Source organism: Dipodomys spectabilis, unplaced genomic scaffold, assembly GCF_019054845.1.
Source record: "Dipodomys spectabilis isolate Male_0828 unplaced genomic scaffold, ASM1905484v1 ptg000119l, whole genome shotgun sequence".
In the NCBI taxonomy this organism is placed as follows: Eukaryota; Metazoa; Chordata; class Mammalia; order Rodentia; family Heteromyidae; genus Dipodomys; species Dipodomys spectabilis.
The window spans coordinates 3,095,323-3,117,061 of record NW_024870796.1 but is presented as its reverse complement, the minus strand read 5'-3'; the positions used below and the strand labels follow the sequence as shown (position 1 = coordinate 3,117,061).

Here is a 21,739-nt window from a genome sequence, read left to right as displayed (position 1 = left end):
TTGCTCTTATATCATTGCAACAAAAGTTAGACTGACACCATTAAGTCATTAATGTAAATATTTAAAGATTATCCTCAGTGATGGTGTCTTAAAATCATGATGGTAGTGATATTGGTTCATTTAGTGTCCACTTGCAAATGAAATTTGCAAAAATTGTCATTCTAGTGTGCAATCTTATCGCCTGCTTTCAAAGTCAGAGAATTTTCTATCACCGATGTGGTAGCATATCCAATATCGCTGAGATGGAATTCACCAGCTGAAGAAGGATCAAGGTAATACATTTACTTATTATTTGTATACTTAGTTAATTCAGTGTTAAGTCTGAGTAATAAATTGTCCTCCACCGTACACAACTCTGAAATATTTTGGCATAATATATGGCACAGTTATTGTTAGTTAATTTTATTCCCTGATTTCCTATACTTGGTCTTACTGCTATTATGTCTTTTTGTGCTGATTGGGTGTATTTCTTTTTTTACTTAGAGAAGAGAGTATTTTGGGACACTTAAAATCTAGAAATAATGTCATTAGAGAAGACTGAGCTATACAGTAATTACCAAGTCTTAGATGTTTGAATTCTGAATGATTTTTGTCTTTTTCCTCCCTTTAGTGATTGTGAAGTCTTCCCAAAAAATCATGCTGCTCCTTTCTCTAAAGTTCTCACATTTTATAGAAAGGAGCCTTTCACTCTCGAGGCTTATTACAGCTCTCCTCAGGATTTGCCTTATCCAGACCCTGCTATAGGTAAGAAGAGTTAGAAATAAAAAATGATTTGAATTGGAAATTGAAATAATATAATAATAGTAAGACTTTGCATCTACTTGGAGAAATGAATGGGCAGCAATTAAAAATGTGGTATTCTGGGCTGGGAAGGTGGTAGAGCGTTTGCCTTGCATGCCTGAGGCCCTGGGTTCGATTCCTCAGCACCACATAAGCAAAAAGAAAAAAGCCGGAAGTGGCACTATGGCTCAATTGGTAGAGCGCTAGCCTTGAGCTGAAGAGCTGAGGGACAGCGCCCAGGCCCAGAGTTCAGGCCCCACGACCGGACCACCAAAAAAAAAAAATGTGGTATTCTAAAATTTAGGCTTTGTAAGAAAATCTCTTCCATTCTTAACTACCAGGTTCAGAAATAGCGGGATTGTTTCTTAATTGAGCCTCCAACTGTACATGTAGTATTTCTCTGAATGGTTATACTTTGTGCATAAGTTGGTGCTTGATGGTGTGTAGAAGAGTTAAATCAGTTCTGACTTTTAACATATAGTTACAAGGTGCACATACAAAATCATTAGCAGTTTGTTAGGTTAGTGTGTTCTAGGTTTCGAAATCTTTATATGTATAGACTCTGGAATTATTGCCAGATGAGAAGAAGAAAAAACTCTACAGTTGTGTAACAAAAATTGATCTATGCTTTTTGGATAAAGAACTGGAAGTGTTTTCACTGATATGTATAAGCTGTGGAAAAAAAGTTAACCTCTGCTTTCCTGATGGAATAGCATGATAATTCAGTTGCAGCATTGTGGGAATTCAACCTAAATAGAAGCCTGGCATAGTAACAATCTAGAAATGGCAGTTTCTTGGTAATGATAAAAGCAGGTAGATGAGAATATGACATGTCTGTTGCAGGAAGTTTATCATAGCAAATAAAGATGAAATAAGGAACTGGAGGCAAAGGAAATTGGAATATATGAGCCCTTTGTTGGAACAGGATGAGCTTGACTATATGTGAGAAGAATCTGATGATGACTCAGGAACATTCTAGGGATGAATGCTCACTTTGTTCATTTGAGGTGTTGTGTTGCTGATCTGTCACTGAACATCACCTGGCAGTGTGAGCATGTATTCATGTTTGAATTCATCCTCTTACTGTTCTCTTGTATCTCTCATGTCCCTAGCTCAGTTTTCAGTTCAGAAAGTCACTCCCCAGTCTGATGGCTCCAGTTCAAAAGTGAAAGTCAAGGTTCGAGTAAATGTTCATGGCATTTTCAGTGTGTCCAGTGCATCCCTAGTGGAAGTGCACAAGTCTGAGGAAAATGAGGAACCTATGGAAACTGATCAAAATGCAAAGGAGGAAGAGGTAATCTGGTTATTTTATATCATATATATTGGCCTCAAGTGACTTGTCTAGATGTGATAGCAGGTAGACTGTGAGCTGCTGAGAGTAGGTTTATACACGTCTAACTACTCCAGTGTGTTGAGCCATTTTTATAGTTTGTGGAAATTGATTCTTGTTATAGAAGAACACTCTTGTGTCTTTATTTTTTTTTAACAAATAGAATAAATTGCTTATCCATTTGTAGTGATTCATATTACGCTTTTGTTCAAAGCTTAAACTAAGATGGATCTCATATTCAGATTTTGTTTGAAGTGTTCTGATATCAGCATTAACAATGTTCAAAGTACTCGAGTATTCATATAAATTTCAGGTGTTGGGAGCCTTCACCCTCTCCATATTCAATAATGAATTGCTGTTGAGAGAACTCTTCAGTGTGTTCACATTCCTCAATGCATGCAGTGGCTGTACTTTCTAAGGCTGAAAATGCAGGTGTAGGAATTGCTTGGAAAAGTTAAGACTTTGGAAAGAAATTGCTTGTGAGGTAGCTTAGAGAAATTCATGGAGTCTTGAGTTTGTATTTTGTAGATTGTGAACAATGCCGCCCTGGGGTACTCTTGAGTGCTGTAGTTTATACAACAGTTCTCTGGTCACCTTAATATATGTGTGGGGCAACTGTTACCCTCTTCGTACAGATTATATTAGTTGATCTAAGAATGGAAACTTTGTGTTCCAGGTAGTATAGTATATTCCATAGGTGGAATTTGAGCCTAGGTATTCTGAGTGCTGGTACTTGAGCAGGAATTCTATACCATCTGACTTTGTCGGTATGTCATGAAGGCAGTTTAGACTTCTTGCATTTCCCAGGATTTAATTTGACCTGTTTTTCAGAAGATGCAAGTGGACCAGGAAGAACCACATGTGGAAGAGCAACAGCAGCAGACACCAGCAGAAAATAAGGCGGAGTCCGAAGAAATGGAGGTATGAGTTGTTATGATTGAGACTTTTCATATATAGTAGGCCCTGTGGGAATGTATGTGGTTCCAAGAAAATCCTAGTTGGGAAAAACTGAATGCCCTGGGTGCATAGTTAGGTATGTACTAGGGGTATTTGTCCAGCTTCCACCACACTAAAAATAGTCGTCTTTCAACAATTTTTTTTTTTTTTTTTTGTCTGTCATGGGGCTTGAACTCTGGGCCTGGGCACTGTCACTCAGCTCTTACAGGCTAGTGCTCTACCATTTGAGCCACAGCTTCACTTCTGGTTTTCTGGTGGTTTATTGGAGATAAGAGTCTCACACAGCCTTTCTTGCCCGGGCTGGTTTTGAACCATGATCCTCAGATCTCTGCCTCCTGAGTAGCTAGGATTACAGGCATGAGCTACCACACCTGGTAATAATCTACAATTTTTCCTTTATTGGTTAAACTACTACATGATGTCCCCTTTTTGACTTGAAAGGATTGCCATACTTTTGCAGTTGCTTTTTTGGGGAGGATATGTGCACAAAATTTAAAGGGAGGCAAACAAGCATCAGATGACACAATGATAATGTGGGGCTGAGAGCTACATGGCAGCTGAACTGCAGAGCATGTGCGTAAGGATTTAAAACCTTTGAAATTTCTTTTTTCTTTTTAAACCATGCTTGCTCAAAACTGCCTGTAAGAATTTTGCCAATAATGGGGCTGGGAAGGTGGCTTAGTGGTAGAGTGCTTGCCTCACATGCATGAGACCGTGGGTTCGATTCCTCAGCCCCACATAAACAGAAAAAGCTGGAAATGTGCTGTGGCTCAAGTGGTAGCGTGCTTGCCCAGAGTTCAAGCCCTATGACCGACCCTTCCCCCACCCCCCCTTTTTTTTTTGCCAATAAGGCAGTACTGTGCAAGATTTTGGCTGAGCAGGATATGCCTTGGACGGTAGTTGTACTTTATTATTTAGATAATTTTTAGCACAATTCTGTAGTGTATTTGGGAAGGGCATTTTTGTGAGATGTCTTTTCAGTTGTTCTAGATGGTGGATGGGAGGACAGCACTTGGAGGCCTTAGTTGTGCTAGGCTAAGTGAATGGTTCATGCTGCTTTCTTGGTGGCTGTGGCTGAGACACCATCATAGTTTATTTGATACTATTGAGAATTAAGATTTTTTTCTTCAGAGTCTGTCAGCTGCCTTCCTCATGTCTTTTTGTTGAAAGACTGAAAATACTGACTATATTTAAGTAGTTGATACATGCTAAAGTTAATGTGTAACATTTTTTTTGTTTTTTTTTTTTTTTTTTTGCTTATGTGGTGCTGAGGAATCGAACCCAGGGCCTCATGCATGCAAGGCAAGCGCTCTACCACTGAGCTACCTTCCCAGCAATGTGTAACATTTTTGAATATTTTCAACCCTTTTGGGGGCGGGGTAGGCAGTACTAGAACTGAGGCACTTGAACTCAGGGCCTTGTATTTTTATTAGGCTCTACTGTTGAGCCCAACCCCCTACATTAGTTATTTGAGACTGTTCTTCAGTTGCAGAGTATAATCTCAGGCTCTTAAGAATTTCTCATTGTGGTGTTCAACAAAATTGGCAGAGCCTTAAGGTTGCTAAAACATGTTATCCATTTTCATGTCCGCAAACAAGATTTTTACTTGCTTTCCTTTAGCTGGGCAAGTAATATTCAAAAAGAAGAAAGGCTAGGTGCCAGTGGTGAGGATCATGGTTCAAAGCTAATCCAGGCAGGATAGTCCATGAAACTCATGCCTCCATTTATCTACCAAAATGCCAAAAGGGTAGCGTGGTTCAAGTGAGCAACTTGGGCTCTGTGCCCAGGCTGAGTTCAAGCCCAGGAATGGTACCAAAACAAACAAAAAATAGCCATTCAGAAAAGAGTTCTGAGGATTAAGGTTACAAGACAGTGTGAGCAAACAAATCTGTAATACTTTTTTCCAGTAAGCCAACAAAAAGCCAGAACAGGAAGTGTGGTTTGGCTCAAGTAGTAAAGCACCAGCTGAGTGAAAAAGCTGGAGTGCAAGGGCTTAAGTTCAAACCCCAGTACTAGCAAAGAAAAAAAGTTCAAAATACCTGAAAACATGGCTTATCAGTTGAGGGCCTGCCTAGCAAGTTCAAGGCCCTGATATAAATTCTAGCACTGCCAAACCCCATCCCCCAACAAAGAAATGGACTAAAGAGATTGTGCTTGCAGATTCTGTTAGTTGCCTTGGAGTTTTCCAAGATGGAAAACCATTCAACTTGAGAGAGAGTAGGAACTCTGTATAGGTCAGTGTGTATAGGTGAATGAGGAAGAATCACAAGACCTCATGCCCAAGCCCTCTTCGCCATGCTTGGGAGCCATAGAAAGTTTCCTGTCCTGATCTGTGGGGTGGATTAGGAGCAGAAGTGCCTTTCTTAGTTTTGTTTCTAAATGAAATGAGACTGGGCATGGTTGGATACACCAGTAATTCCAACAAGAAGGCTATGGCCTAGACTATACTATAAGTCTAGGCTATACAGTGAGGTTTTCTTTAAAAAATGTAAGTATTTTTTGAGTTAGTGTACAAGGAAAGGCTTGACAAGCATAGAAGAAGTGATGAAAACTTGTAGAGACAGAAATATAAAATTTGAAAAAACTAAGACACAATTAGTTGTGGGGAAAGAAATCACTAAAACCCAAAGAAAACTGCATAGTGTATGAGTAGACACTTTGAAGAATAGAATGTGTAATCAAAAAAAAAAAAAAAAAAGAACCTCGGGAAAGGTAGGGAGGGAGGGGGATTGTAGGGGGAAAACAATGGAGGGGGTAACAATGTTCAAGAGGAAGTGTACTCATTACCTCACTCATGTAACTGTAACCCTCTGTATAGTATCTTTACAATATAAAAAAAATCTTTATTAAAAAAAAAGAATAGAATGTGTAGAAAGGGATAAAGGTCAGTGCCTTCTCATCTGTGCATTTATGTCAGGTAAATGGGATCTCAGTCCTTGTGGAAATGTACATAACTATAGACATTATAGAGATCACACTGTGATACCCTCTCCACACTGATTTCATACACATACCTGTGTTTAGATGAGAAAGGAAGACAAAAGTTTTATGTTTTTCCTGTGCTGGGAATAGCACGCAGGGCATCGGGAGTGCTAGACACCTACTCTGCCTCTGAGTTAAATCTCCAGCCTAAAATTTTTTGTTTTTTGGTTGGTTGTGGAGCTAAAATGCAGGGCCCGGACATACCCTGAGCTTTTGCACTCAAGGCTAACACTCTACCACTTTGAGCTATAGTTCCATTTTTGGTTTTCTGGGGGTTAATTGGACTTTCCTGCCCAGGCTGACTTTGAACTGCAATCTTCAAATTTTAGCCTCTTGAAGGTAGCTAGGATTACAGGTGTGAGCTACCAGCTCCTGGCTCTAAAACGTAAAAATAGTGATTGTGTGTTGGTTGGTTATGGGTTTGCAGGAGTTGCTATGTATATAATGTTATAAAAATTTTAATTGTTGGGGGGGGAGCGTTATGGGGAGGGGGTTGAGATGCGAAGGGGAAACAAAGGAGGAGGCAACAATGCTTGATAAGAAATGTACTCTTTACGCCAGCCTTGAGCTGAAGAGTTGAGGGACAGCACCCAGGCCCAGAGTTCAGGCCCCACGACCGGACCCAAAAAGAAAAAAAATGTACTCTTTACCTTGCCCATGTAATTGTAACCCCTCTGTAGTGTATTTTCACAATAAAAAAATCAAATTAAAAAATTTTTAATTGTGTCAAAATGCATACAACAAAGGTTACATTTTAAAGTATCTGTATATTGGAGTATGATTGATCTTTAGAACTTCATTTTTGCACAATGGAACTTTATACCTGTGAAAGAACTCCCCATTTTCCCCTTTCCCAATCCCTGATAACCACATTTCCATCTCTGAGCTTAACTCTTGCATCCTTTGTATCATATTTATAATCGAGTTAGTATAGTTACGAGTTATTTAGATCATTGGAAACCACAGTAGCTTTTGACATTTGACCCATTTTGAAATTCAAGTTAGCCTATATGTCTTGTTTTTAATGATTGTTTTAAATTTCAGACTTCTCAAGCTGGATCAAAAGACAAAAAGACGGACCAACCACCTCAAGCCAAGAAGGCAAAAGTGAAGACCAGTACTGTGGACCTGCCAATTGAGAATCAGCTATTATGGCAGATAGACCGAGAGATGCTCAACTTGTACATTGAAAATGAGGTTGGTTTTTCAGTGTGTTAGAACAAAATAGTATGATTATAATCAGATTCTTGTCTAGTTGTGTCCATGCATTTTTTTGCTAGTTTGGGCTTTGAGAAAATAATTTAGGTATTTGGGCAATAAGGATAGTATAAGAAATAGATTCTATGGTAAGCCCAAATTCTTTATAGCACTACTAACATTAATGTCTGATTGCCAGAAACCCTGTTGTAAGATGTCTGACAGTATTATTTTTATCTTAGGGATGATGGTGTTCACTAGAGACTTGAGGGTGCTTGAAGTGGGTGGGTCATGGGAGTGGATCAGTAGGAAAAAGAACATTGCATTAATGGTAGCATTATTTGAATTACCTGCTCCATCTCAAAATAATTTTGTTTTACAGGCCTTTAGCATTTACACTGTGAATAAATTCAATTTTTCTTGGTGTTTCAAAATAATACAGCAGAATATATCAGTAGTCTTTCTTTTTTGTATCTTGATTTTTTTTTTTTTTTTTTTTTTTTTTTTTTGGTATCTTGAGTATCAGTTTTTCCTAAACCCACTCAAACTCTCCTTGACCTTTACCATTTGTTGATCAATTAGTCTTCCGGCTTATCTTTATTAGGGGATTCACAGAACTAAAAGGATTCAGGGAAGAATGCTTCTGTACTTTTACGTTACACTGGTTATTTAGTAAGTACTTCAATAGGAAATTGTTGTAGTTGTCTTTACTTATGTTGTTGCTCTTCCTAGGGTAAGATGATCATGCAGGACAAACTAGAGAAGGAGCGTAATGATGCTAAGAACGCCGTGGAAGAATATGTGTACGAAATGAGAGACAAGCTTGGTGGTGAATATGAGAAGTTTGTGAGTGAAGATGTAAGTGTGGCTGCAGTGTAAGCTGTGTCTTCTAGGAGCATCTAGAACTGTGTTAGGGAATTTTAGTCTATGTGTATGTCTTTTTTTTTTTTTTGGGTCCGGTCATGGGGCCTGAACTCTGGGCCTGGGCGCTGTCCCTGCACTCTTCAGCTCAAGGCTAGCACTCTACCACTTGAGCCACAGCACCACTTCTGGCTTTTTTCTTTTTGCTTATGTGGTGCTGAGGAATCAAACCCAGGGCCTCAGGCATGCCAGGCAAGCGCTCTACCACTGAGCCACCTTCCCAGCCCTATGTGTATGTCTTGATGGTTTAAAATGTACTTTACTGGGGGTAGTTTATATGAACTCAAGGCCTTGTGCTTGCTAGGCAATCAATAACACTTGAATCATACCCCTCTCTTCAGCCCTGTAGTTTATTTAGTATCTTTTTTTTGGTAGTATTTCCCATAGGTTAGTTTTAGTGTGTTAGTTTCTTTTTCTTTTTGGGGGTGGTACTGGGGTTTGAACTCAGGGCTTCAGTTTGCTAGACCACTTAATCCATACCTTCAGCCTCCTTTTGGCTTCAGTTAATTTTTAAGTAGAGTTTTGCGTTTTTACCCAGGGCTGGACTTGGACTGCACTTCTCCTTACCCAGGCCTCCTAGATAACAGGGGTGTTGTGCACCACCACAGTTTTACTGATGGAGATGAGGTCTGGCTAATTTGCTTTTGGCCAGTTCTGGGGTTTTACTGATTGAGATGAGGTCTGGCTTTTTTTTTTTTTTTTTGGCCAGTTCTGGGGCTTGAACTCAGGGCTTAGGCGTTATCCTTTGGTGTTTTTTTTGTTTTTTCCCTCCCTCAAGGCTAGCACTCTACCACTTGAGCCACAGAGTCACTTCTGGCTTTTTTCTGTTTAAGTGGTACTTAGCAATCAAATCCACGGTTTCATGCATGCTAGGCAAGCACTCTACCTCTGAAACACACTCCTAACCCCTGGCTAATTTTTTTGACTGTGCTGGTCTCAAACTTCAGTCCTCCAATCTGCCTCCTGGATGGTTTGCATTGTAGGGTAAGCCACTGCCTCTGCCCCATGCATCACTTTATATACCATTTTTTGACATATTTGAGTGCTGTTTATGCGGTTTTTTTTTGTTGTTGTTGTTGCTATGGAACTTGCCAAGCAAGGATTCTACTTAAGCCATGCCTCTAATCCATGTTTTGCTTTAGTCTTAGCTTTCTAGGGTGGCCCGGGATATGATCCTCTTAACACTTCATAGCTGGATGATAGATGTGTGCCACTATGCCCCAGCCTTTGTGTATATGTTTGTGTGTGCATGGTACTGGGGCTTGAACTTAGAGCCTCACACTCCCGTATTTAGGGTTGGCACCTAAGCTACACCTTCACTTCCAGATTTTTGCTGCTTAATTAAGAGATTAGAGTTGCAAAGACTTTTCTGCTTGGGCTAGCTTTTAACTTTGATTTTCAGAGCTCAGCCATCTGAGTAGCTAGGATTATAGGTGTGAGCCACAAGTGCCCCATATGTGCCCAGACCTGTCTGTTGAGATGGGGGGATTCTCTAGAACCTTTTGTCTGGGTTTGCACTGATCTCAATCTCCCCAGTAGCTGGCACAGGTATAAGCCATTAATCCCCAGCTTTTATTGTTTTATTTTTATTGTTTTTTCCTTCCACAATTGGGTTTTGAACTTGGTACTCTACCACTAGGTTACAACTTGAGTCACTGGCATTAACATTTATTTATTTAAACTTTATTTTTGCCAGTCTTGTGGCTTGAACTTGGGGCCTGGGCACTGTCTCTCCTCTGTGCTTAAGGCTAGCTCTTTCTCACTTGAGTCACAGTACCACTTCTGACTGTTTTTGAGTAGTTTATTGGAGATAAGCATCTCACAGACTTCTGCCCAGGCTGGCTTTGAACTGTGATCCTCAGATCTCAGCCTCCTGAATAGCTAAGATTACAGGTTGTGCGCCACCTGTGTCTGACTCTGGCATATAACTGTTTTTTGTTTTTTGTTTTTTTTTTTTTTTGCTGGTCAATGGGCCTGAACTCTGGGCCTGGGTGCTGTCCCTGAGCTCTTCACCTTAAGGCTAGCACTCTACCACTTGAGTCACAGCGCCACTTCGGGCTTTTTCTGCTTATGTGGTGCTGAGAAATCGAACCCAGGGCCTCTTGTGTGCAAGGCAAGCGCTCTACCACTGAGCCACCTTCCCAGCCTGGCTTTTTAACTTTTTTTTTAAATCTTTTTTTTTGGTCAGTCATGGTGCCTGAACTCTGGGCCTGGGAGTTGTCCTTCAGCTCTTCAGCTGTAGACTAGCGCTCTACCACTTGAGCCTCAGCCCCACTTCCAGCTTTTTCTGCTTACGTGGTGCTGAGGAATCAAACCCAGGGCCTCATGAATGCAACGCAAGCACTCTACCACTGAGCCACCTTCCCAGGCCCACTTTTTAACTTTTAACTGGAATTTTTAGTTGTGAAATCTTCAAATGCAATCCAATTTCCTTCTAGCATAAATAATACTATACAAATAACCTGTACCTTGTAAAAAAAAAAAAAATAACACCATTTCCAGCCTTGTTTTTTATATCATCTATTTCTTTGTTACATTAATTTTAAAGCAAATTCCAGAAAAATCGATGCATTCTGTGTATTGTGAATTTTTAGGTTTTGGAGATAGCTGTGTTGTCCAGGCTGGCCTCAAACTTGAGTTCTCCCTGCCTCAGCCTCCTGAATGCTAGGATTACAGGAATGTACCACCTACCAGGTGTCAATTGATTTTTGATCTGTTTACAATGTTTTCTTATCTTTAGGATCGTAACAGTTTTACCTTGAAATTAGAAGATACTGAAAATTGGTTGTATGAAGATGGAGAAGACCAGCCAAAGCAAGTTTATGTAGATAAATTGACAGAGTTAAAAGTAAGTGACTCTTTGAGACTAGAAATACTCCAAACCTTTGTAGTTTTCAAGAAGAGTAGCATACAGCTGAAACAAATTCTCATGTCATGTTAAAAATCACAGGGTAAAATCTGTGATTTAGAGAATACTCTTTATGATATAAGCTCATTGTTATTTTCACTTTTAGAGTCTCATAATAACTACTTGTTTCTCTGTCAATTGGATTTTGATTTCCAGCATTCCACTGAATTAAAAATTTCCTGCATTCTTGGGGTTAGAGATACAAAGAATAGCCATGTGGAATCTGTGACCCTGAAATTCTGTTTGTAGTTGGGGTGGATGGGGCCATGTATGTAGTTTTGATTTGTGATCAAAGAATCCGGTTTTGTATTTGAAGACTATTGTTGACCCTTGAGGGCTTTTGTTTGAAAAGGGATGCAAGTACACAAGGATGTGCATTTCCCTTTAGTCTTGGCCCTGTATTGCTACTGGGTTTGTACCAGACGGCTGTTGAGACTGACCTCTTGAGTGGAGTCACTCAAGGATAGTACTATGTATCTTCCTGGCAAACGTAGTCAGGAGTCCACTCTGAGAGACTTTGGTCACTAGAGGCTTTAGTCACTAGGCCAGTTTGTTTCTTTTAGTGGGGGGGGGGGGGGGGGGGTCCGGTGGTGGAGCCTGAACTCTGGGCCTGGATGCTGTCCCTCAGCTCTTTAGCTCAAGGCTAGCACTCTACCACTTGAGCCACAGTGCCACTTCCGGCTTTTTTCTTTTTGCTTATGTGGTGCTGAGGAATCGAACCCAGGGCCTCAGGCATGCAAGGCAAGTACTCTACCACTGAGCCACCTTCCCAGCCCGTTTGTTTCATTCTTGTTCTGCTTCTCAGACCATCCCCAATTGTTTGAAGCAAATATCTCATGATTTAAGTACTTAGTTAACATTGCAGTGTGTATTTTTAAAGAAAACACAGCTTTATACTGTACCATTATCACACCTTAATGTCACTGTTTTATTCATTTTTCAAGTTCCATTGTTCAGTAAATGGTTATTTTTTAGTTTGCTTGAATCAGGATCCAAATAAAATGCATACATTTATTGATGTGTCCCCTGAACCTGTGTGAGTGGCTTTTCCTTTTCCCTGAGTATTTGAAGAAGTGGTCATTGGTTCCACAGAGTCTTCTTCCAGGCTGTTTTGCTGGTTTTTCATCACCATAGTTGTCTTTAACCTTACCTAGTAAGAGAGGTGGTTAGCTCTAAAGGCTTCATCAGACACATTCAAGTGTTGTTCATTTTTAATTTAAAAAGTTTTTGCCAGATAAACTTTAGTATTGTGTATCTCTGTTTGGAGGGAAGTAAGTTTTGGTCCCCCAGTCGTCGTCGTGGTGTTCTCCCCCCCCCCCCCCCCCCCCGTGTTTTGAGAACTAAGGCTCAGATGACAACTGCTTCAGTCTGGAAGCAGTGTTGAGGCACATACTCTACCCAGCCGGTGGCAGCATTTGATTTCCAGTAGTCTGGGGAGACAATTATTATTATTATTTTATTTTACTGTATTTTTTGGTGCTTGTCCTGGGGCTTGAACTGGTTGTTATCCCTGATTTTTTTTTTTTTTTTTTTTTTTTTTTACTCCAGGCTAGCACTCTACCACTTAAACCACAGCTTCAAGGCTGTTGGCAATGCATGAAGCCCTCTGTTCAATTCCTCAGTACCACATACTGGAAGTTGCACTGTGACTCAGGTGGTAGAGTGTGTTAGCCTTGAGCAAAGGAGGCTCAGGGACAGTGTCCAGGGCCTGAGTTCAAGCCTCAGGACTGGCCAAAAAATAAATACATAAATAAATCAAAGCCATTTCTGGCTTTTTGGGTGGTTAATTGGAGTCAAAGTGTTTCACAGACTTTTTCTTCTCAGGCTGGCCTTGAACCGTGATCCTCAAATCTCAGCCTCTTGAATAACTAAGTTTATAGGTGTGAGCTACCAGTGCTTGGATTTTTGAAACATTTTGAGTTGTGTACATGCACATATGAATTATGGAGATTAGATGTACTTTAGCTCATATCCAGATTTAGTCAGAATAGAAATAGTACAACCCTCAAATGTTTACCCTAGGAAGACTTTATGTATTCTCTCTTTTGTTAAGAATTTAGGCCAACCCATTAAGACACGGTTCCAGGAATCTGAAGAAAGACCAAAATTATTTGAAGAACTAGGCAAACAAATCCAACAGTATATGAAAGTAATCAGCTCTTTCAAAAACAAGGTAAGGGTGTCTTTTGTTTTTGTTTTTGTCATATATTCTTACTCTTAATTTGCAGAGTTAAATTTCATGATATTACCTAGCAGACTTTCTCTTAATGTAATGTGCAATGTTTTTTATGGATGTATCAAGAACCATAGGATTTGCTGTTTCTCTTTAATAGGTGGAATCTAGAATTCTACCTAGAAGTATTGTATAATTTCCCTTTTTTTATTGTAAAATGCTTCTTCTGTATTAGGCAGCATGTTCTGTGCTGGACTTCTTGTGAACATGTTAGGCTTTAAATTTAGGTGGTTTGTTACGCAGATGGAGTACTATCTCAACAGTAAACTACCTAACAAGGATTTTGAGTATTCTATAACATACTCCATAAATATTGACTCCCGTAGTGCCCTTGTAAAGTAGGTGCTAGAGGGCTGGGAAGGTGGCTCAGTGGTAGAGCACTTGCCTTGCATGCTCGAGGCCCTGGGTTCGATTCCTCAGCACCACATAAGAAAAAAGCCGGAAGTGGCGCTGTGGCTCAAGTGGTAGAGTGCTAGCCTTGAGCTGAAGAGCTGAGGGTCAGCGCCCAGGCCCAGAGTTCAGGCCCCACGACCGGACCCCCCCCCCCCCCCCCCAAAAAAAAAAAAAAAAAAAAAAAAGTAGGTGCTAGAGTCACCATATGTGGGTGACTTCCAATGTGAAGAGACCCAAGGTTCTGAGCCAGAACAGCTGGAATTCAGCTCTAGTTTGACTACATAGTGTGGGTTCTGACCTCTCTGTTTTCTACTATATTCTTGTCCCCTCCCTGGCTCCCCAGGGAGTCTGCACAGTCACAGCCTGAGCCCAGCAAACACTCTGCCGCTGAGCTATACCCCTCTCTGCTTTGATAGATTGTCAGTAAATTATGCTTGTGAAAGGCCTCCTTTTAAAAATTGTATTCATTATTGTGTTTGTTCCAGACTAGCATGCCTGTAGTATCTTAGTAACTTGTTACAATGTGACATTATTTTCCTAAGATTTTGTGTAAAAGCTACACCCATTTACACTATTGGAGCTTTTTAATTGTCCCCTTACATCTTTTTCTTGCCCTTAAAATCTGTTTCCTCAGTGTCTGAGAAATTAGGGCCATTCCTTTCTTGAATATTTACTGTCTTCTGCAATGATGAGGCCACACGATCATTCTTGAGCTGTTTGAGAGATGCTGAATAGGTCAGGTAGACATTACCCATGACCACTTGCCTGACCTTGTGCGCTTGCAGGAGGACCAGTACGACCATTTGGATGCTGCCGATGTAGCGAAGGTAGAGAAAAGCACGAACGAGGCAATGGAGTGGATGAACACCAGGCTGAATTTACAGAACAAGCAGAGTCTGACTGTGGATCCTGTTGTCAAGACAAAAGAGATTGAAGCTAAAATTAAGGTAATAGTGAACTGTCATTTCTTGTCAGCATTAGTTTGATCTCTAGTCCTCCAGTGCCCTGTAGGAGACAACTTCATTTAGGTTGGGGGTTGGGATCTGGCCAGAAAGGGTGAATGAAGCCTGTCATTTGTTAAACTTACTAACTGATTAAGAAACTATGGTTTTTCTCTCTTCACATTCTAGGAGCTGACAAGTATTTGTAGTCCTATAGTTTCAAAGCCCAAACCCAAAGTGGAACCTCCGAAAGAGGAGCAGAAAAATGCTGAGCAGAACGGACCAGTGGACGGACAAGAAGACCTCAACCCAGGCTCTCGGGCCACGGAGCAGGGTGCGGACACGGCTGTGCCTTCGGACACGGACAAGAAGCTTCCTGAGATGGACATTGATTGATTGATTGATTCCAACACTTGTTTATATTAAAACAGACTATTATAAAGCTTTAAGTTGTCAACTTTGTTCTAAATATCAACTAGAGCAAGCAAATACTGGAGATTTCTTAGTCAGTTTTTAGGGGATCTTGGGGGGGGCGGGGGATATAGGTAATGTATGGAGCATTTTGACTTCTAAATAGTTAGGTACAGAAATTATAAGTGCATTGTATCTCTTCATAATGGTACTATTTAGAAGCCCAGTTAGTGTTACTGAGCTTACGCTTCACTCCTTTTTTTTTTTTGTTTAATCATGCTTCTAGAAGAATGTTTGTTTTGGAAAGCTGAGCTATAGCAACAGCTATGACTAGCTGCCAAGAAGGCTCTTTTGCATTATTACTTAAATGGCAAGGAGCTCGATTTATGCTTCTAAAATCAATTGTAGAGATTATCACCAAGGTTGTGTGCTTGGTGTGGGCTGGGGTAGGGGCTCCTTCTCTCTCAGGGCCAGAGCTCGGCCTGGAATGTGTTAACGTAGGAGAGGATCCCAGGCATCCTCACGCTTCACCCCCAGCCCTCCCCCTCCCTCCTCCCCTTTGGGAAAGAGCTCCCAGTAAATGCCATGTGCTATTCTTGGAAATACTCTCTTCCCTCAGAGCAAGTTATAAACTTGAGTTTAGACTTGGAGATACTTCTTGAAAGTGTATTCATGAAGACCCCAAGCGTTAAAGCGAGCTTATTTCCTCAGTTCAGATTAAATACTGTCCCATATGGGCATGGCAAGTCTGAGGAAATGGTTGATCCTTGTTCCATTATGGTATAAGGATTTGGATCCCGGCCTGTTTGTTCAGGTGGCAGATGTTCTGTGTAAATTCAGCCCAAACCCCTGGGATAAGAATTAAAAGTTCTTAGGCTCATTCATGGTTACTTTTATGTTTAAGTGTTAATATCTGTCATGAACCTGCCAATTTGTATTTGTTCAACAGCTGACAGATGATGAGAAACCTCAGATACACTGGATTGCATGGGAAGAGTCCTAGATTAGCGTTGGGAACACGGAGCCCGGCATTGCAGCGGCACCACATTTCTTAATATGCAGCCATACGGATCAGGTGTGCCCAAGTGTTCCTCGGTGCCCTTTGGGGGCACAAGGGTAGGGAGGGGTGTTTTGGAAACGTCAAGGAGAGCCTGTATTAAAGGCCAGAGTTGGTTACTTGCCTTAGCAACTGTTACTATAAAATAAGTTTCGTTGGTTATGTTTTGGATCTTTGTAACAACTGGTAATCTGTGTAACAGCGTCTCTGTGAGTACTGGCCTGTGTTGGAAATAAGCTTATACTGTGCATAGCTAGAATGTGTTTTCTGTCCATCCAGGAAGTGTCTAGAATGTTACCGCCCTTAGGCGCTACAGAGACAACTGTGTACAGAGGGGAGAGGCTGCCGGTGGAGGTCTTCTCCCCTCTCCCCCCTCCACGGGACTCGAGCCCTGGGCCTCCAGCATCCTCTTTTTTCCTTTCCTGGGTGTGCTTCAGGAGGGAACTTCAGCTGGCCTGCCTTGAGGCCAGTAGCCCCTCAAAGTGCTGGCTGCGGGATTAAGCCAACTCTTATGCAACTGACTCAGTCCTTAATGGCCATTTCTTCTAAACATTGTGTGTGTGTGTGTGTTGCGGGGAAGGGTTTGGGTGTCGGGATGGGGGTGGATTGGAAAGTTAAAAACTAGAGGAAAAATAAAATGTGGTCTGCTTGCCCTCTGTATAGACAGGCTGTAAGACCAGCTAAATTTCCATGGAGCAGGCCAGAGAATGGGGATTGATAACTTGTGTGCAAACAAGTATTTATCCAGGTTGCGTTATCCAAATTGGTTTGTTAAAACTCCACATTCTTACACTAAAGAAAAATACTCAGTAAACATGAGACAAGTTTAGGAAAAACTAATAAAAGAAACCTGTCTTAAACGCAGAGGAATGATTTTCTTAATTTCCTAATGTGTGTGTGTGTGTGCGCGCGCGCGTGTGTGTGCTTGTGCACATGTTGGAAAAGGGATTGATGGGGGAGTGGAGGGAGAAAAATAAAAACTCCTTGTTGGAGCCCTTGGGTCAGAGTAACAGTGCAGTCATTGCCTCCTGGGACATGAGGCGATATCCCTGGCCCGCACTCCTACTCGGCTGCTCCAATGTAGGAATCCCTGCCTTGCTCCTCAGAGTGTGTGAGCTCCCCATGGGCCTTTCTTTGAAGGTTTGACAGCATCAGAAGGTAGGTGCCAAGGTTGGTATGCCCAAAGCAGGAAGCGGCTACAGCAATTGCTGTCCTGATTGATGAATGGGGTGTGTGAGAGATGGGTGTTTGTGTGAATGCAGGGTTCTTACAAGTGTGGCAAGGGGCAGAAGTCATCAGAAGATAACCTTAATTGCCCCAGGCTCAGGGCCTTGGGGCTCAGTCATGCATCTTACACTCTCTTGGTCTAGCCAGGTATAAGCATGTGTGTGGTGAGCTTGGTTTTCTCCTGTGTCTGTTCTTGGAGTAGGAGCCTAGGCCCAGCCATCCAGAGGTGGGCCAGGGCCCAGATAGCTTCCATGAGTTCTGGGATCGTTTGGCGTGTGACCCTGCACAAGAGGGTGCTGGGAAGGAAACCAAAGCAATTACAAACTTTTCCAATGGGGCCTCTTGGATGGGAAGTGTGTGAAGAATTCTGCTTACATTGGGTTGGTGAGGGTTTGGGCTGTAAGATATAGTAATTGGAGGCTTCTCGGGCACAGCAGTGGTCTTCATAGGGAAGATAGTGGGATATTGGTGCTCTTTAGGAAGTTATTTAGATGTTTTAAAAGGGGAGATTTTTCAGGAATGCCCTTAGGAAGTGTGTAAAGTAAAAGGCTTCCAACAATTGGAGATGTGAAACAAAAACCATCCTTATTTTGCTGTGTATAGTGATGCGTACCTGTGGTCCTGGGCCTGGGCAGAAGGACCCTATCTCAACAAAGAAGCTAGGTATAGTAGCTTACACCAGTAATCCCATTTGCTTGGGATCTTGGTTGGATCTTGGCCTCTACTAGGAAATTGGAGACCCTATCTGAAGAAGCACAAAAAAGGCTGGGGTCCTGGGTTAGGTGATAGAATGTGTGCTTATTGTCTCTTAGGGATTGGTGTAAGGGCTTTGAGCTCAGTAGGCTAAAGGTATCTGAGCTCTTGGCCAGGAAGAGGGAGGGAGGGGAGAGGAGGGAGGTTGGGCAGGGTTCTACAAATGGGGGTGTTTCCCACAGTCATCTGGAGACCTTGGACCTGAGACAGGACCTTGAGTCCTGGAATGCTGTTTTCCTGTGACTTTTTTTTTTGGGGGGGGTGGGAGAGGGGAACAGTTCTGTAACATGTACTTGGCCTTGAACCTGAACTTCATACAAGGCTAGAACTCTAGAGCCCCAACTACTGGCTTTCGGTGGTTAATTGGAGACAAGAGTCGTGTAGATTTTCCTGCTCAGGTTGGCTTTGAACTGTGATCTTCAGGTATCAGCCTCCTGAGAAGGATTATAGGCATGAACCACTGGGTTCTTAGGACATGACTTCTTAAGCATCGGTTACTTCAACAGTAGAAATGTTAAAAAAAAAAAAAAAAAAAAAAGCCCACATAAAGTATGAGCAACACACATGGGAAAATAAACGTCTATTTCTAGGGGATCAGGGGGATGGCAGATGATACTTTGAATTTGCCCAATATCCATGGACAAGTGCCAGGCCCAGTCTTGGCTTTACTGGTCCAGTTTTGGCATGTGCTGGCAAGACAGAAAAAGCAGGACATTCATTCCCTGGGGCTGGCTTTGAGTCAGGAACCTCATCTCAGTCTCCTGAATAGCTAGAATTACTGGCATGAGCCTGGCTTCTCCCCCACCCCCACCCCTTTTCCCAGTCATGGCTCTTGAACTCAAGGTCTGGGCATTAAATTCAAGACCTGGGTGTTGTCCTTGAGTTCTTTTGCTCAAGGCTAGTGTTCTACTATTTTGAGCTTCACTTCTGGTTTTCTGGTGGTTAATTGAACCTAAGAATCTCAAGGATGTTCCTTCCTTGGCTGGCTTTGAACCTTGATCCTCAGATCTCAGCCTCCTAAGTAGCTAGTATTACAGGCATAGAGCCACCAGTACAGGCTGAGTCTGGCATTTTGAATCATTTTATTCAACCCTGCACTTCCTAAATTAGGGAAGGAGCAAGGTGAATGGATTTCATAAAACATGGTAGAGCCAGGAATCCTCATGCCAGCTCATTGAGAAGCATTATTAACCTGGAGAAAGGTGTACTAAATTTGTCTGGAAATAGCATTATAGTTGTGCTTCCTTATTAGTGGGGTATTTACTCCAACTAAATTGTGTGTGTGCACATGATTTTTATTTTTACATCTGTAGTAAATGTATAAATTAGGAACAGTAATTGAGGTCAACAACACTGACTCGGTCAATCTCGTAACCGAAATGGCTACTACAAAATGGGCAGATAGGGTATGACAGACACCCTGGACAGAAGGGATGTCACAGCCCCGCAAGGGACAGCATGAGATTATCATTATGGTATGAGGTGTGTGATTAAAAAATTATGAATTGGGGCTGGGAAGGTGGCTCAGTGGTAGAACGCTTGCCTTGCATGCATGAGGCCCTGCATGATTCCCCAGCACCACATAAGCAAAAAGAAAAAAAGCCAGAAGTGGTGCTGTTTCTCAAGTGGTAGAGCGCTAGCCTTGAGCTGAAGAGTTGAGGGACAGCATCTAGGCCCGGAGTTCAGGCCCCACTTCCGGACCCGAAAAAAAATTATGAATTATTTGTGGAATTTTCAATTTAATGTTTTCAGACAGTGGCTGACTATGGATAACAAATATTGGACAATGAAAATTTCAAGTGGCATTCATACCCCAAGAATCCCAGTCCCTCATAGGCCCCTTTGGTCTTGGGTGACATGCAGTTAGTGTTGATGCTGCCACATGGGGGCGCCGTTGCCCTTTGTCTTAGTAGCTGGGCTGCAGGACCGTGTCAACCCACAGTTGCGACTTGCTGTGGAAGCCATCTACTCGTCTTCGGGAGAGTTAAAGCAAAACTAGTGTGACTTAACAAAGTCCTTTATTCCACTTCAACAGGTTTGAGTGAGGTGGAGAGAGTAAGATTGTGCCACGTGCTGATCGTGGACTGCCTTTTGCTCGGGAATGACAGCGTCTAGAATCTTCTATTTCTCCAGCTCTAGAATTTGGCCTTACCCCAGTGCTGATACCACATGAAATGACAGAAGACAGCATACAAGGAATCAAAGCAGGTTTGTGACTTGCCCTTTGAAGGGGAAAGAACTTGGCTGTCTAGGCATAAGGAAGTCCGTGGTCAGCTTTCAGGATTCTTCCTGTCCTCAGCCAGGCCAGGATCCTGGCTCGGAAACACATGTCCTTAGCCCCCAGGTAGGGAGTACGGGCTTCCTGCTTCTGTAATGACCTCAATCTACTTAGGTCTATTCTTTTTGGTGCAGGTACTGGGGCTTGAACTCAGGACCTGAGCACTGTCCCTTAGCTTTTATTCCTCCTCTCAAACCTGGAGCCACAACTCCACTTTTGGCTTTTTGGTAGTTAACTGGAGAATCTCATGGACTTTCTTGCCCAGGCTGGCTTTGAATCTCACAATCCTCAGATCTCAGCCTTGGGGTAGCTAGGATTACAGGTGTGAGCCACCAGTGCCCAGCCTCCAGTCCCTTTAAAGATGATTGCTTTCTGGCACTACCTTCTTGCAAGTTCTGTCTGGACCAGTTTGTTTCCCAGGTGACCGTAAAATTCAATCAGGAGGGGGCTGGGATGGTGGCTTAGTGGTAGAGTGTTTGCATGCATGAGGCCCTGGGTTTGATTCCTCAGTACCACATACATAGAAAAAGCCAGAAGTAGCTCTGTGGTTCCAGTGGTAGAGTGCTAGCCTTGAGCACAGGAGGCTCAGAGGCAGTGCCCAGGCCCTGACTGGCAAAGCTCCAAGACTGGCAAAAAATAATCAGGAGAAGAAACAAAAGACAGAAGCAGAGAAGCAGGCATAAGGGTGGGAGGAAGCGGCTGAAAGCCCTCCTGAATCTGTGAGCTCCCCACTCCGGAGTACACTGCAAGCACCTGAGACTCCTTACAAGCACAGTTCCTGGTTTCACTTTTAGACTGTCAGTAGATCTGCAGCAGGGTCTAGAATGTGCTAGTTCTAACAGCTTCACAGGTGCTAATGATGCTTTTGTCCTGGGGAAGAGAGACTCTTCCAGCACCAGTTACAAGAGAAACATTTGAGGTTGTGGATTTATATAATAAGCAGCTGTGTGTGTGAGCTGAGCTCAAGGCCTGTGAGTGGGAGGTGGGAAGGGCGGACCCAGCTCTGGGGAATAAATAGAGGGAGGGACTACTACTACTACAACCACTATGCAGCAAGTTCCTTCCAACAGCCAAGGTAAGTGTGGGGTTTCCTTGAGGTTATTTCGGACAGGATTTTGTGTTGATTTGAATGCCACATCTAGCTTGCCCTAGCTCCAGGGGTGATCTGGGTTACAAGAATCTGTCCTGGCTCTGGTCATAGCGTGTGGCGCTTGCCTGCTTCGGGTGTCTGGCTTCCTGCGGCCTCCTGTGCCTCTTCTCCAGCTTCGCTGGATGGGGAAGTCTGGGATGTCTTTGTGTGTCTTTTTCCTGGCCAGGATGGAGGCTTGTCAAAGGTAGAGAAGCATTTTTTTGAGTTGGGAGTTTCTTTTT

The 21,739-nt window shown here is 42.4% G+C and overlaps 1 protein-coding gene across 1 annotated transcript in view; it reads left to right on the top strand.

The window, feature by feature from the left end:
* Hspa4 (heat shock protein family A (Hsp70) member 4) overlaps positions 1-16,974 on the top strand; it is a 49,542-nt gene extending 32,568 nt beyond the window's left edge. The window contains exons 10-19 of the mRNA XM_042688788.1: positions 166-272; positions 611-744; positions 1,893-2,074; positions 2,942-3,031; positions 7,094-7,246; positions 7,979-8,104; positions 10,908-11,015; positions 13,129-13,248; positions 14,487-14,648; positions 14,832-16,974. Of these exons, the coding sequence (XP_042544722.1) occupies positions 166-272; positions 611-744; positions 1,893-2,074; positions 2,942-3,031; positions 7,094-7,246; positions 7,979-8,104; positions 10,908-11,015; positions 13,129-13,248; positions 14,487-14,648; positions 14,832-15,038 (1,389 nt within the window). The 3' untranslated portion in view covers positions 15,039-16,974. The remainder of the gene's footprint in view (positions 1-165; positions 273-610; positions 745-1,892; positions 2,075-2,941; positions 3,032-7,093; positions 7,247-7,978; positions 8,105-10,907; positions 11,016-13,128; positions 13,249-14,486; positions 14,649-14,831) is intronic.
* The last annotated feature ends 4,765 nt before the right edge of the window (positions 16,975-21,739 follow it).